The sequence below is a fragment of the Cajanus cajan genome, chromosome 8 (assembly GCF_000230855.2).
Source record: "Cajanus cajan strain Asha chromosome 8, NIPB_CcT2T_4, whole genome shotgun sequence".
Lineage (NCBI taxonomy): Eukaryota > Viridiplantae > Streptophyta > Magnoliopsida > Fabales > Fabaceae > Cajanus > Cajanus cajan.
Window position 1 is genome coordinate 53,703,347 of NC_138524.1, and position 13,782 is coordinate 53,717,128.

The 13,782-nt window shown below is 32.0% G+C and overlaps 1 protein-coding gene across 3 annotated transcripts; it reads right to left on the reverse strand.

Moving 5' to 3' along the window:
- Positions 1–1,520: 1,520 nt before the first annotated feature.
- LAF3 (Amidohydrolase family) lies at positions 1,521–12,308 on the reverse strand. 3 transcript variants are annotated; one of them, XM_083061975.1, is made up of 15 exons: positions 12,057–12,306; positions 11,486–11,643; positions 11,226–11,327; positions 10,625–10,697; positions 9,176–9,282; positions 8,972–9,095; positions 7,609–7,803; positions 6,978–7,063; positions 4,956–5,063; positions 4,626–4,721; positions 4,435–4,533; positions 4,229–4,303; positions 2,783–2,914; positions 2,564–2,679; positions 1,521–1,915 (listed from the first exon to the last, which is right to left on the reverse strand). In XM_083061975.1, the coding sequence occupies exons 1-15, from the start codon at positions 12,139–12,141 to the stop codon at positions 1,741–1,743; spliced, it is 1,731 nt and encodes a 576-aa protein (XP_082918101.1). In that variant the 5' UTR covers positions 12,142–12,306; the 3' UTR covers positions 1,521–1,740. The 3 variants fall into 3 exon arrangements, 2 of the variants coding, with proteins under 2 accessions (XP_082918101.1, XP_082918102.1); XR_014428450.1 differs by having other exon boundaries at positions 1,774–1,915; positions 2,779–2,914; positions 12,057–12,308; XM_083061976.1 differs by lacking the exon at positions 1,521–1,915 and having other exon boundaries at positions 2,766–2,914; positions 12,057–12,308.
- Between the last annotated feature and the right edge of the window lie 1,474 nt (positions 12,309–13,782).

Consider the following 13,782-nt stretch of genomic DNA (forward strand, 5'->3'; position numbering starts at 1 on the left):
ATTAGATTAATTTTATACAGTAATTAAAATATTATTCAATTATAATTAATTGACAATTATGCGCCAATTATAATTGTTATAGAATTTTAGTAAATAGAATTTATGATGAAAATGACTCAATGATGAGTTGGGTCAATTATTGCTAAGAGGTCTCTACATGCTACTAGGGAGCTATATATTAGTTATCCCATTAAACAAATATACATATTGACTCAATTTCTTAGAAAGCAAGTAGAGAGCTCTAAATTCAAGATTATCTTCTACTTTTTTTCTCTCTCCAAGGTAACTCTAATAAAATCAGGTCAATAATATCATAATATGACATCTTCAATTATATATTGTCATATAAACATGTTGTAATTTGTATCTATAGCTATTATGCATGATATGTTTTATTATTTTCTCGACTAGTGATATAACTAAATTAGTATGTATAAGTAGAGAACAATCCTCACTTTATAAGTCAGTTTTGTGAGGTTACTTAGGTCCCAAGTTTACCAAAACCAAGAACATATGTCGATTAAATCCATGAACCTGTGTAGGTCAAAATATGTTTCCTACCCAAATATCACCTCATTTCTTTATGGACTAGAGAATATCAAATGAGTTTATCTCTGGTGAAAACTGCCATTACAATCGACTTTTACATCTGTGATTTAGAATTAAGAAACCTTACATTGTATTCCCTACATATATACAATGTCGACAAATCAGTCCCTACAATTTACCGAAATTAGTGTTAGAGGTTTTTCTCAAGTTCAAACCAACACAGAAGCTATAAACCAAAATGTAGGGATCAAAATGAAGTGTAAATTATTTTTCATAGACTTAATTGCACTTTTGGTCCTCCTAATTTAGTGCCGGAGTAGTTTTGGTCCTCATATTTTAAATTACTTAATTTTGGTCCATAAATTTAAATAATGGACAATTTTAGTCCCACAAACAATTTACCATCTAAAATTTAACAGACGTTAATAATGTGAATTTTATGCTAAATAAATATTAATTATATATCATTTAATTTCTTACGTGTCAAATTATTTAATATTCAAATTTTAAAAATTCGATTCTCCGGGAACCAAATTTTGAACGTGAACAGTGAAAGGTGCTACCTGGGTAAATAAATTGGTACAGGTACTTTTTTGGTAAATTTTTTTGAAAAAAATTCTATTTTAGTGAAAAATTCTCACTGCGATCGATATCAATACCCTTTTCATTTTGTTTTCAATGTTATTTGAATTTAAAATTTGAATATTAAATAATTTGACACTTAAGAAATTAAATGATATATAATTAATATTTATTTAGCATAAAATTCACATCATTAACGTCTGTTAAATTTTGGATGGTAAATTGTTTGTAGGACTAAAATTGCCCATTATTTGAATTTATGGACCAAAATTAAACAATTCAAATTATGAGGACCAAAATTGCTCCTACACTAAATTAGGAGGACAAAAAGTGTAATTAAGCCTTTTTCATACAACAATTACAAAGCCTTATCCTGTGAAGGTAAGATATGCTACCTGGATACACCATACCATCGGCATGGTTTAAATTTTTTTCATATAAAAACTAAATAAAATGTTATCAAGTATAAGAATCAAATTTAACACAGCTGTAATGTTGACAAATGGCAAAGACCAATTCGTAAACATTTTTTTCGTATGTCAACCAAATGTAGTTTTTTTTTTAATTTTAATTTAACCAAAAAATTTCATCTAACTGCATGGAAAAGCTTCAAGGATATGCTCTCACACCAGAAACATACGTTTCCTCAATAGATGCAGATGCTTCTTCAGCAAAGTCTTTCCATGAATCAGTGGACAATATGATAAAATCTGCCAGTTTCCCAGGAGATAAGGAACCCAGATCTCTGTCAAGAAAGCTTGCGCGAGCCGCAGAAATGGTGTAACTGTCAAAAGGTCACACAGTTTTAGAATCATGAAATAACAGTAAAAGAAAATCATGTATATGAACTGGAAATTGGAATATGATCATATAAGGAAAGAGCACCACTCACGCAGTTGAAAGATTACATACAGCAATACACATACTAAATATCATATGAAGAAATAATGCATGTACCATGTAATCACTATCAGAAGAAAACAAAAAGAATTGTGGCTGGAAATTTCTGTAAAGTACAGAGCACGGAAGATAACTGGTCTTTCCACTATTTAAAAGTCATACATTGAATGGTCCTGCCTACCAAATTCAGATAGCCATGAGTGCTAAGGAACTTGTCTTCTGAGATGCCAATTATTAGAATTAAGTATGTAATCCAACAGATCATATCTATCGGATGTTACTGTTATATTCCTCAAGAACTTGGGCTCATGTCTGTTTCAATTCCACTTTTTCTTTAGTACAGATGTGCAAGCCATCAGTATCAGTACTACATCATTATATAAAGTCCTAGAAAGGTTATCTTTATACCATATGAATATTTTAGCCCACTCACTAGTCTACCTAAAGTGGCTCTCATAACACAAGCAGAAAAGATATCATATCAACAAGCCACATAACATCAGAATAACATGAACGCATTAATGCTGCTTACGCCTTTATTGCATCATCTAATGAAATGCATTCTGATGGAATCCATGCACTTTTCCATGTGGGAGGCCTCCTTGTGATTGCTGTCTTAATACCACTCAAGGGATTGATGTCTACCACCTGTAAAAGAGAGACATGATATTGTGCAAAATACCTCTTAAGTAGTGTCATGGAATGTGAAAATGTGCAAGGTGATGAGTACTAACAAATGCCACATACTTACTGGCCAGTCAGAACCAAATGCCAGTAATGCATCATTATTTAAGAGTGTCCGAAATAAATAAGATTCATTTTCAGCCCTATCCTCGCCAAGCTTTTTGCCGGTAGAGTCAGCATCATCCAACAATTGATCTGGCTGTTGATGATTGGTAGAAAGAAATTATTGCAAATCTTGCATGGGGCATTGTTTATACTGTCTAAATATATAATACGGTGCACATAGTCCATTCTAAAGGGTTCGTTATTGAGTCATTTTTGAGTTAAGAACAATAATAAGCCAAATTAAAGCACGGAGAGAGCCACTGGCATGTTTAGGGAACCAAGTAGTGAAGAGGAGATTTTAAAACAGTGCAAAATTCAAGGATTTTCAAATATACATTTCTGCCACTGAGATTTGGAAAAAGCACTTTCTTGATGCAACTGAATATACATGACTATTGGTTCCTAGAATAAGCAATTATTATTCCCCAAAGCTGTAAGAAATGAGCCTTTAAGTGCCAAATACACCAGTAGATTTACAAAGTATATGTTCTCGAGATTTTCAAGATACCTAATATGATATTGTCCGTTGTGTGTTCATATAAACAATACCGATTTTCAGCATGGAACTTGGAAGGTAGAACTCTATTTTTAAGATTTCATCTGCCTTTAACTAAATATTGTGGGGATTAGCAAGCCATTTTTTAGAAAAAAGAAGCGCCAAGATTAGATAATTCATATATTTCAAATGAAAGAATCATAGTAAAAAGAAATCTTAGTTACTGGATCGAGCCAACGTGAGACAAAACAACCCTCTCATTTTAGTGGCACACTACAGCCATACTAGGGATTGTTCTGGCACCAATTAATATATTGTCAGGATCCATGGTTCAGGTGGTCCAGTCCAACTCAATCATGGGCCTTGGGTTTGGAAGACATTAGCATGAGAAAAAAGAATTGGTAAAATGGGAAATAGAGTGGGGAATCAGTTATGGGAAAGCATTTAACATGTAATACTTATATAGTGGGAGAGGTGAGAGGAAAATTTAGATTTTGCTTGTAAGTTGTGGACAGGTGGGATCCTTTGTAGGAGTATTGCTCTTGGAATTGTAAAAAATCTATTCAACAATATATTCTTGTCCATTAATGTTGAGAGTAGTTAGATTGTTAGAAAAATCAATTAATTGTTATTAGTTTGTCAGAGATGATTGTTAACCCTATATATAGAGCTCTATACAATTTGATTGTATCTTTAATTAATCAATTACATAATGAATTACTTTTATGGTTCTCCTCTTCTCTACATTGAGCTCTATGATATTTGGCCTCATCAAGTTGGGGAAACTTGTATCACACCTCATATTTCTGAATTCTGATAATTAATAATACATTCACATTTTTTCATTCTTGGTCTCTCACATATATAATATTAATCGTAACAAAAAGGCACAAGATAATGATCAAAAGAAACCTGCATGGAAGCAACAACACGTTGTTTGCCAAACCGGCTGGAGGTTCCAGCTGCCAACTGCTGGGCATGCTCAATCTGAAAGCAAAATTACAGTTCCTTGACTTGTTTCACAATGATTTTATTAGAAAAAGAATTTCACTGAAGCAATATTTTCCCATCATTAACAGGAAAATATTGAAACTTTTTGTGTTATGAAAAGATGTTACCCTGAATCTTCGATCTCTCATTCCATTTGTAGAAGCTACTGAACCATACATGTCCAAGATAAGGTCATTTGCTTTGTCCCCTATCGCATGAATAGCAACCTGAAACGAATCAACAGTAAGGCATTCAGCTGGTAACTGAAATATTGTATAAACAGAAGAGTTTGGTAATCAATAACAAAAGAATAAATAACCTGTAGACCATTTAAATCTGAATCCAAGGTCATGTTGTGAAGAGTTTCAAGTTCAGTCACTTGTATACCATAATTGCCAGACTCATCAATATATGGCTACAAAATTTGGAATACCATGGTTAATCCCATCGCAACTACATGATTAGATGTGCATAGTTAAACTACGAGCTAAGCTAAATTTTTGTCCCTAAAAATACAGGTCTTACCCGTCATGTTACCCCAAACCCATATGAACATTAAAAACAAAACATGATACAAATGGACTAATTAGTGGATTTAAAAAAAGTTATTAATGGAATTTATACGAAAACTTTGAATGTCTGGTCTCACCTCATAAAGCAATGCACTATTGGAACCCAAAGACCCGTCAGCAAAAGCTTTGACACCACCTATATAAATCTTTTCACTCAAGGCATGGCCAACTTTGTTAATCACATCCTAGGGAGGAAAATGTGAATTTTGGAGACAAATGTTAAAATTTATTGGACATAAAATAAATATATTCCTATATTTTTTTTAAGAATATGTAGTTTACAACAATTATTATTGCAATACCAAACACCCAGAGAGAGAGAGAGAACTATTAAGATCCCCATGTCGTCTTGTTATATGTTGAAAGTACTCCTTACGATGACTTGGGAAATTCTCCGTCTTGACTTAGCTTTTGAAGTTAACATAGGCCTAATCCATTCTCAAACTCAAATTTAATAAGGTATCAAAACCTATCTCAAACTTCATGTTAGACACCCGCAAATGTCCAATCCTACAAACATCACACTCCAAGTATCTAGTACTAGGCATAAGGGGTTGTGTTAAGATTCCACATAAGCTTGGGATATATCAAAAGAACTTGCAATGACTTGGGCAATCACCTGTTCTTAGGTTAGCTTTTGAGTTTAATTTAGATTTAATTCTGCTCTCAATTCTAATAAGAATACTATTTGAATTAACATAAGGTAATAAAAGCTAAACTAATAAAAAACAAAACAAGCATTCTACCTATAACATATTGTTAAATATATATTTTCATTACTTGTAAATATGGAAACATGTAACATGTCCATCACCAGAAATTAGGAATTGATTTATTCTCTTTATCCTTAATTACTTCCTATCTTGATTATAAATAGAGATCAGGTGTGTGGGTAATACATACATTCAAATAAACACGTTCTATACATATAATAGTACAAGAAATTTTAGTTATCATTTTCTGGATTAAAAAATTTGGCTGAACAGCTACATCAGTCAAGGAGATAGCTGAGAACTAGCAGTAGTCTCTGAAGACCTATAAGAGGGAATGCAACAAAAATTCTAATCCACAAGCATTGGACCAAGACATGCTTGATAATGATGATGGATATCTTTTTGCGGTCATAACTCATAGGTATATCAAATAGCGATGGGTGCTTCCTTTTTTTAAACTTTGTTGGAATACTTTTTTTCATGATTTCGTGCATATATATTCAACTTTAGTTAATATGACATCTAGGCGTTACCTATGGATTTAGTATCAAAAGGAAATTTTAATTCTTGCGGGATTAAGACTAGCATCTAATCATTTTCATAATTTCATTTGGAACTTCATAATTGGAATCGTGCTTTATTTTGGATATATATCAGTTAATATTCTTAGCAGATTGACATGTTCTTAATTGTTTGATTCAATAAAAACATGCTATGAAATCTATGACTTTCTCACTCTGAACCCCACTAATTCAAATAACAGTTATCTTCTGCCATTCTACAATAAGGTCATAAAAGGGGGAGCAAGCAATCCTAAAATTACATAACAAAAAGTTACACCAGGGAAATTGTTTTAGTAAACCTCCTTAGTCTCAATGAATATATATCAGCAAATAGAGTTTCCTCAAACAAACTATCCCTCGAAAACCAAACATGTGCAACATGTACATGTTCCATGATAAAGAAATATGGGTGTTTTGCTTACGAAAATTCAAGAGTTCCTCTAAATCCAAATACTCTAAGAGTAACGAAATAGCCAAGCATCCACTAGACTCTATCCTAATGGTATTCTTTGGGAAGCACTTTTAAGCTAACTAATTAGTAGGAAGGTAGTTGTCTAATTGTGAGGGGCACACCTAAGCTTTCTCACTTAAAAAAATCTAGAGCATAAGCTACAAGATATTGAGCCATGAAATAAAATATGGCTATGAATCATATAATTTATCACACTATTTATACTTGTTTCCTTTTGTAACATTTCCCTGATAAGTGAACTGCAAAGAACACAGAAAGATAGAAAAGAATGAACACATAAAAATATGCTCTAAAGAGGCAGAATAAATATACTAAACATTCAATAAATCACAAGTTATAAAGGAATCTTACCACCAAACGTGCCCATGTCTCCATTGGAAAAAATAAACACACTCTAATTTTCATTTTTGACATAGAATTAGCCCATTGATAAACATCTGCGCAATTCAAAATAACAATATACGATAAATGAATGGACACCTAAGATCAAGAATAAGGCTTTCAGCACATCTCATAAAATCAGTGAAAAAATCAATCATAGTTCAAATTTAAAAAGGGATTACACCAGTTAGATCAAAATTAAATCGTCTATGTTTTCCTACTTCTTTTCGTAAATTAATTTAAATACAAAATCATATAACTCAGATCAACTCAATCTATTAGCCTATAACACAAATAAAATTTATGCAATGGAATACGGGAAATCTTCCAGTCTCATTGTTATAAATCCATTACTTCATGTTGCATTTGAATGGATTACGTGGGTTTCTTCAAGTATAGATCAAAATTCAGTACAGCAGAAACTGCTTGCTATATGAGTTCTTGGTTTTAAACAATCTTTCCTCTTATGATTAAGCTGGCATTCAGTTGATATACAAAATAAAAAGAAACTAAATGACATCGACAAAGAAATAAAAAATACAAAAAATTAAAAATAATAATCTAATGAGCTATAAATATAACTCAAACTTTTAGATCAAACCTGAAAAATCATCCCAGGAATATTCGGATGAAAACCCAGGATAATATCTTCCCATATCAACAACTGTTGTCACCCCCCTTGTTAGGGCAAGATTGTTTGCTCTAAGCAACGCTTCCCTCCTATCATCTACTGAATCCTCTGGGATATGGGAGGTAATCAGTGTCCTCGCAGAATCAATTAGTACTCCACTAGGTTCTACATGAAAAAAACAATTAGTTACACTGTATGTTTAGCTAATACAGAACCAAAATAAATCTTGAAATGGAATTAGCAGTAGTATTTTCAATTGATCAAGAAGGTCTAATAATTAAGTTAGTTGAGCATGATGCGTGAGTTGTTTGTAAATCCCTTTGGTACCATGTTCGATTCCCATGGATCAAAAAACAAATTCCATTGTTGGAACAATTTCATATATTTACTGTATCATAGCAACACCAAAACATCTAATCCACAATGGAAAACACATGAAGCTGACTGACAAACATGTGAGTAATAATATGGTAGTGAACAGTGGTAAGGAAAATGCTACTAGAAATGTCAACAAAGGTTGACTTGGAATGGCAATAAAACATGCTAATATGCTTGTTAAGGACTCTCCTATAAGCTTAAGCTATTAGGTGGAGGCCCATGAATAGTTTTATTTTATTGAATAATGCCAAATATCTTTAAATCCCTTTTATCATCAGTTTCCTATTCTCTGTTTTAGAATGTATCATATCATATAGATTTGATACTGTATTATGTTATATTGATTTCTGGAATCAAATGATGCAATTGCATTTTTTTTTTTTAAATTTATACAATTAATACAGCTCAGACCAACACTCAAACATGCGCCCTAATGCAAGAGACCTTTGGGCTTGAAGCATGGACAATGCACAAGACCATTTTACCTAGCATTGCAATTCAACTTGATTTAGAATATTGCAGATGGCGAGAATTAAATTTATGACTCTTAGTCATAGAGGCTTTGATACCATGTCAAGGAGCAACTCTCATAAAAGCTCAAGTAGTTGGTTGGAGACTGATAAATGGTTTTAATTTATATCTAACAATGCTTAATTACCCTAAACTCTTAACACAAAACTCACAACATAGCATCCAGAAAATCATCATAAAAAAACAAAAACTAAAAAATTTGTAGCTCAAACTATTGACTTCTGAAATTCACAAGTTCACAATGAAAAATGGTTAATTACAGATTAGGATATGCAAAAAGGATAATCCCATGTTACTTATAAGATGGTCCATTACTCACAGTCTTATATTCTTTAGAAATTCACTTCATCACTCTATCTACAAAACAATGGAAACTGCCAGAATGACCAAAATTCCTTTTAATACAAAGATAATCAAGTATAACCTCCTTGGTCAGTCCTCATTATAGTTCCCCCTTGTGGATCATCTGTTAAATTTGTAATCCCAGCCAACATTAGTGCCACTGAGTTAGCCAAGCCCATGTGACCATCCACTCTTGACAGCCATACCTGCTTGTAAACTTTAAATAAGATTATATTGCTGGGAATGAAGACTTTCAAAAAGGAAGGAACATAAGTAAAGGGCTTACAGGATTATTAGGAGTAACATCATCGATCCAAGAAGCAGCTGGCAGATCTCCTCCCCATAGATCATTGTTCCATCCACCACCCAAAATCCAGGAATCTTGCTTTGTGCCTAAAATTAAGTGTACAAAATGAGTAAACATCAGATATAATATGATTCAGAACTTAGAGGAGTCCATTTTGAAAATTGTTCAATGTAATATTTCCCATTTGACGAACATATTTATGCAGATTTAATTGCAAGCCTCTAAGCATTCTATTCCAGCATATTATTTCTCAGATAAAGAATGGCAATCTTTTATAAAAGCCCAAAAGGCAGGTTCATTGTAAAGAAACAATAGGTAAAACTGGCCAACTTCAATAAAACTACCGCCAGATGAAAATGAAAAAGTGAAAGATCACTTCAATTTCAATATATATTGTAGAGATCATGATATCAATTTCATCTTTCACTTTTCCCTTTTCTTGACGTGTGTTATAAAAAAAATTACCACTTAAAAGTTAAAATTTCAAGCGTTTTCTTGTGTTATATAAAAGAAAAAAATTAAACTAAATAGAATAAAATAGAGAAAGTCAATTAAAGAGAACGAAGAGAAAAATAGAGCAAGTCAATGACATTGTGACTTACATATCGGATTTTTACAAAATAGGAGAATGGAATGGGAACAATACTACAGTATTATATATGAGCAATGAACAATAGTGTAGTATTATTAGTAGAGAAAAAATGGAGAAGACAGAAGTATAGAAAAAAAAAAGATGGAAAATTCACTTGAAAATTCTTGAAGCACTTGAAAAGTCATTTCAAACAATCCTCCAAAATCTGATAGGTTTGGATGGGATTGTTTTTTGAATTTGGTATTTATAGATAGCACTAGAAAGTCCTTCAAAATCCCTTTAACATAACAATCCTTTAAAATCCTTATATTTTTTAATACTAATAGATTGTTTTTAAGTTGTAAAAAATCTCAAATGAATACCAATAGATTTTAATAGACTTTTTAAAAAATCTTGAAAATCCAGATTGAATACCACTAGATTGTTTTTAAGTGACATAAAATCCTGATTGAATACCAAAGATTTTTTTACTCAAAAAAAAGTCTTTTAAAATCCTATGAAATCCTAAACCAATACACCTCCCTAAGATATCTAATGGAGTAAAACTAAAAATTAATGGAATCAAAGAGATGCTTCATGACGTATGAAAGCATTACACTGTGTATCATCAACTTTGTTTTAGTTGCATCAATAGAATATTTAGATGATAATTTTAACTTTGGAACCTCAATCAAGTTTGAAAACTGGAATACAGTTTGCATCTGAGTAGGCACTCAAAAAGAATACAAATTGGCACGTATGTTCATCTGTTCATCTTCAAGAAAACCACTAGTTTTGTGTAAATTATCTCTCCATCAAAACTAGGAAGAAAAAACATGCAAAAGCTCAGGGCTTACTTTGTGCTGCATCTTTAATCCTTCTGATAAATTCATCCTTTTTATTCACACCTCTCAGCTTCACCTGCATCATCTGTAACTACCGGTAGGGTTTTAAAACACAGGGAACACATTGTAGGTTCACAAACATTAAGGATTTCTCAGATGGTAAAATCAAAATTAGGTTCATATGTTCAAATGACTCGAGCATCCTAGCCCGTGCACAACAAATGAAGAAATCCATCCTAAATAATATGACTTTCTGGTGTATACCTTCTGATGAGCATAAGTGCTTTCAGGAATCAAATATTAGGAGATTGTTTAATAACCATGCATCACCATCTTTTATATTATCAATCAATCAAAAATCATCATTGTAGATACGACTTTTAAGGTAATTATTTCAAACTTAAAATACACGAAGATTTGTGATTGGACAATAGTGTAATGTAAAAGTCTTTGACATTGTTACTGCATACACTATTTACTTTCACCAAAATCTTCTCATTATCAAACGGTACCATATGATCATTTCAGAAAAACTAGGTAAATAAACAGACTGAAGCACATAATAAGAAGTTGGACGAAAGAAACATTCAGAAAAACGGGACATGCACTTAACCTGCAATCCACCATCAATGAAATGCACATGGGAATCAATGAACCCAGGAACCACAACCTTCCCACCAAGATCCAAAACTTGAGTTCCAATACCTTCCAACTCCTACATAAAAGTTGAAAAGCACATCTGGGTCAGACGCAGTTTGCAATTGCAGCCCACATATATGAGCAACCACAACAACAGGATCCAATCAAAATTGCTCTTATTTCTGTTTTTTTCAACAAATGGGGAAGTGAATTTAGCATCACAACAAGTATAACCTTGACAAATGAATTGTTGCCAACACGAAGAACCCTCCCATTGGCCACTGCCATAGAATCAGCAAATGGGAGAGAGTCATCACTGGTATATATCATCCCATTCCTCAAAACCAAATCAGCCACCGGGTGAGACAAGAGTGACTTCCAAGCCCAAAAATCTCAAATGAAAAAATCAAAACAGAAAGTCACATAATTGAATTCCAATATTTACAGAACCGTGTAGTTCTACACCACCACAACAATACTATAAAAAATAGTTTTTGTTTATCAACAGGAAATAGGAAATATAATAAGAGGTTGTATGGTGAGCAAACTACTCTAACTCTCCACCACATTAAACCAAACCTAGTGGTTCGTTAAAAAAATAGAGTTTAATTTCTATTAATCAGAAATTATGCAGATATCACATCACATAGAGTACAATATGTAATTGGATGGTATAAAGTGCATAGACTATATACTGTAAAAAATATATACTGAATTTTAAAAGTTACAAGTTATGACACAGTTTTCATGCTACATACAAAACTAACAAAAATAAACGTAGTTGTAAAGACAGAGAGTTAGTTACAAGTTGGTTGTGGAAAAGGCAGATACACAAAAGTGAGGCACAAAAGGATTGGAGCAAAGAGAAAAAAGTGAAGAAGAATGTCCATTTGGAGAAAAGCAAAACCAAAAGACAAAACCACACTTTCTTTTTCTTTTTCTTTCTCCACACACACCCTTCTCTTCTCTGCCTCCACCTATTCTGCTAAGAACTACCGCTCAAAACCAGCGCTGCAGTTCGTCTATGATTATCTTAGCTATAAATTTTAAAAAAAAAAACATAAAAGTTAATGAATTTGTCTGCGCAACACTTGGGTTTTTCAGCCAAGATAAATTAAAAAAATATATCTAAAATAAATTTTTTAAAAAATTATTTACTAAAATAAATAATTTCTGCCACTTAGAATATTTTGAAGTAAAAACACATAAGGGTGTGCATTTTCCATTTTAGGCAAATTTGAAGAACACCCCCTTGTTTATTTTTTGTTCAAAATTTGTGTGAACTGCATTTTTTGTTCCCGGATTTTTTAAAATTGGAAAAATAATTAAATTAAACAATATTTATTTTTATTATTTTATTATATATTTATTTTTGACAAAATATGTATATTGTAATATTTATTATTTTATGAAATTATGTGTGAAAAAAAATATAATGTTGATTTGATAATATTACACAAACAAAAAATTGATATAACATTTTAATGATTTACACTTAGTTGTTCAGCTATGTGTGAACAATTTGATCTATTGTGGCCTTCAATATGATAATGTCCACATCGTTGTCTATATTGTGACTTTGTCCAATCTATTTCATTGCATATACAAGTTAATTTTGGTCGTCCTTTTGCATGCAACTTGGAGCGATGAGAAATAATTTAAGGGTCTTGACTTGGTTGTATGTTGGCATCATTACCAATTTGATATCATTGTCCTGAATAGGCTTGAGCTATGTATTGGTTTAAATAAATCAGATCAACATAATTGTACGAATTGACACATACATATGCACAAACAGCGATGACATGTGAACAAAGATATTTGTATGCTTGGAAGGCACCACATTCACAAGTTCAATCATTAAGCATTACTATCTAAGTTTGTTCACCCGTTGAGTTAGTGGATTGAATGCTTCTTCAACCTCAAATCTTGTGGCTTCATATTCAAATCTACAAACAATATGAGAGGTTGCATCTTTTTGATTTTTTTTGCATTGTTTCCATTAACTTATAACAGTATTGTTCTCCTTTTTTCACACGATGTCACCGTTTCACCACGGCTTTGATAAAAGTACATACTAGTATAGAATACGTGCACTTAACTAGAGCAGTGGTAGGCAAATTTTGAGTCTCTTTCAATATCTTATTTACAGCCTCTGACAAGTTTATTGTCATTGTTGAGATTATTGAGTTTATTGAAGATTGTTGAGTTAATTACTGAGTCAATTACTGAAGCCCCTCTTGAAGATCTTTATGAAAATTGAAGAAGTTTTAGTTTTGATGATGATAACATTAGATTTGTATAGATTTATTTAGTTTGCTTCATTCATTTTTGTATTTCATGGCCTATGTTGAAAAGGATAATGTATTGCTTGTATTAGACTTAAGCTTGGATGTGTTTGCTTATTGTGATGAATTCATTTCAAAATTACATCTTGTTTTAGAAAGCATAAAACTCATATTTCAACTTAATGTCTCTCATTTCATGTGAAAACATAATATAAGAAATTACATTTGTTTTGACATAAAATG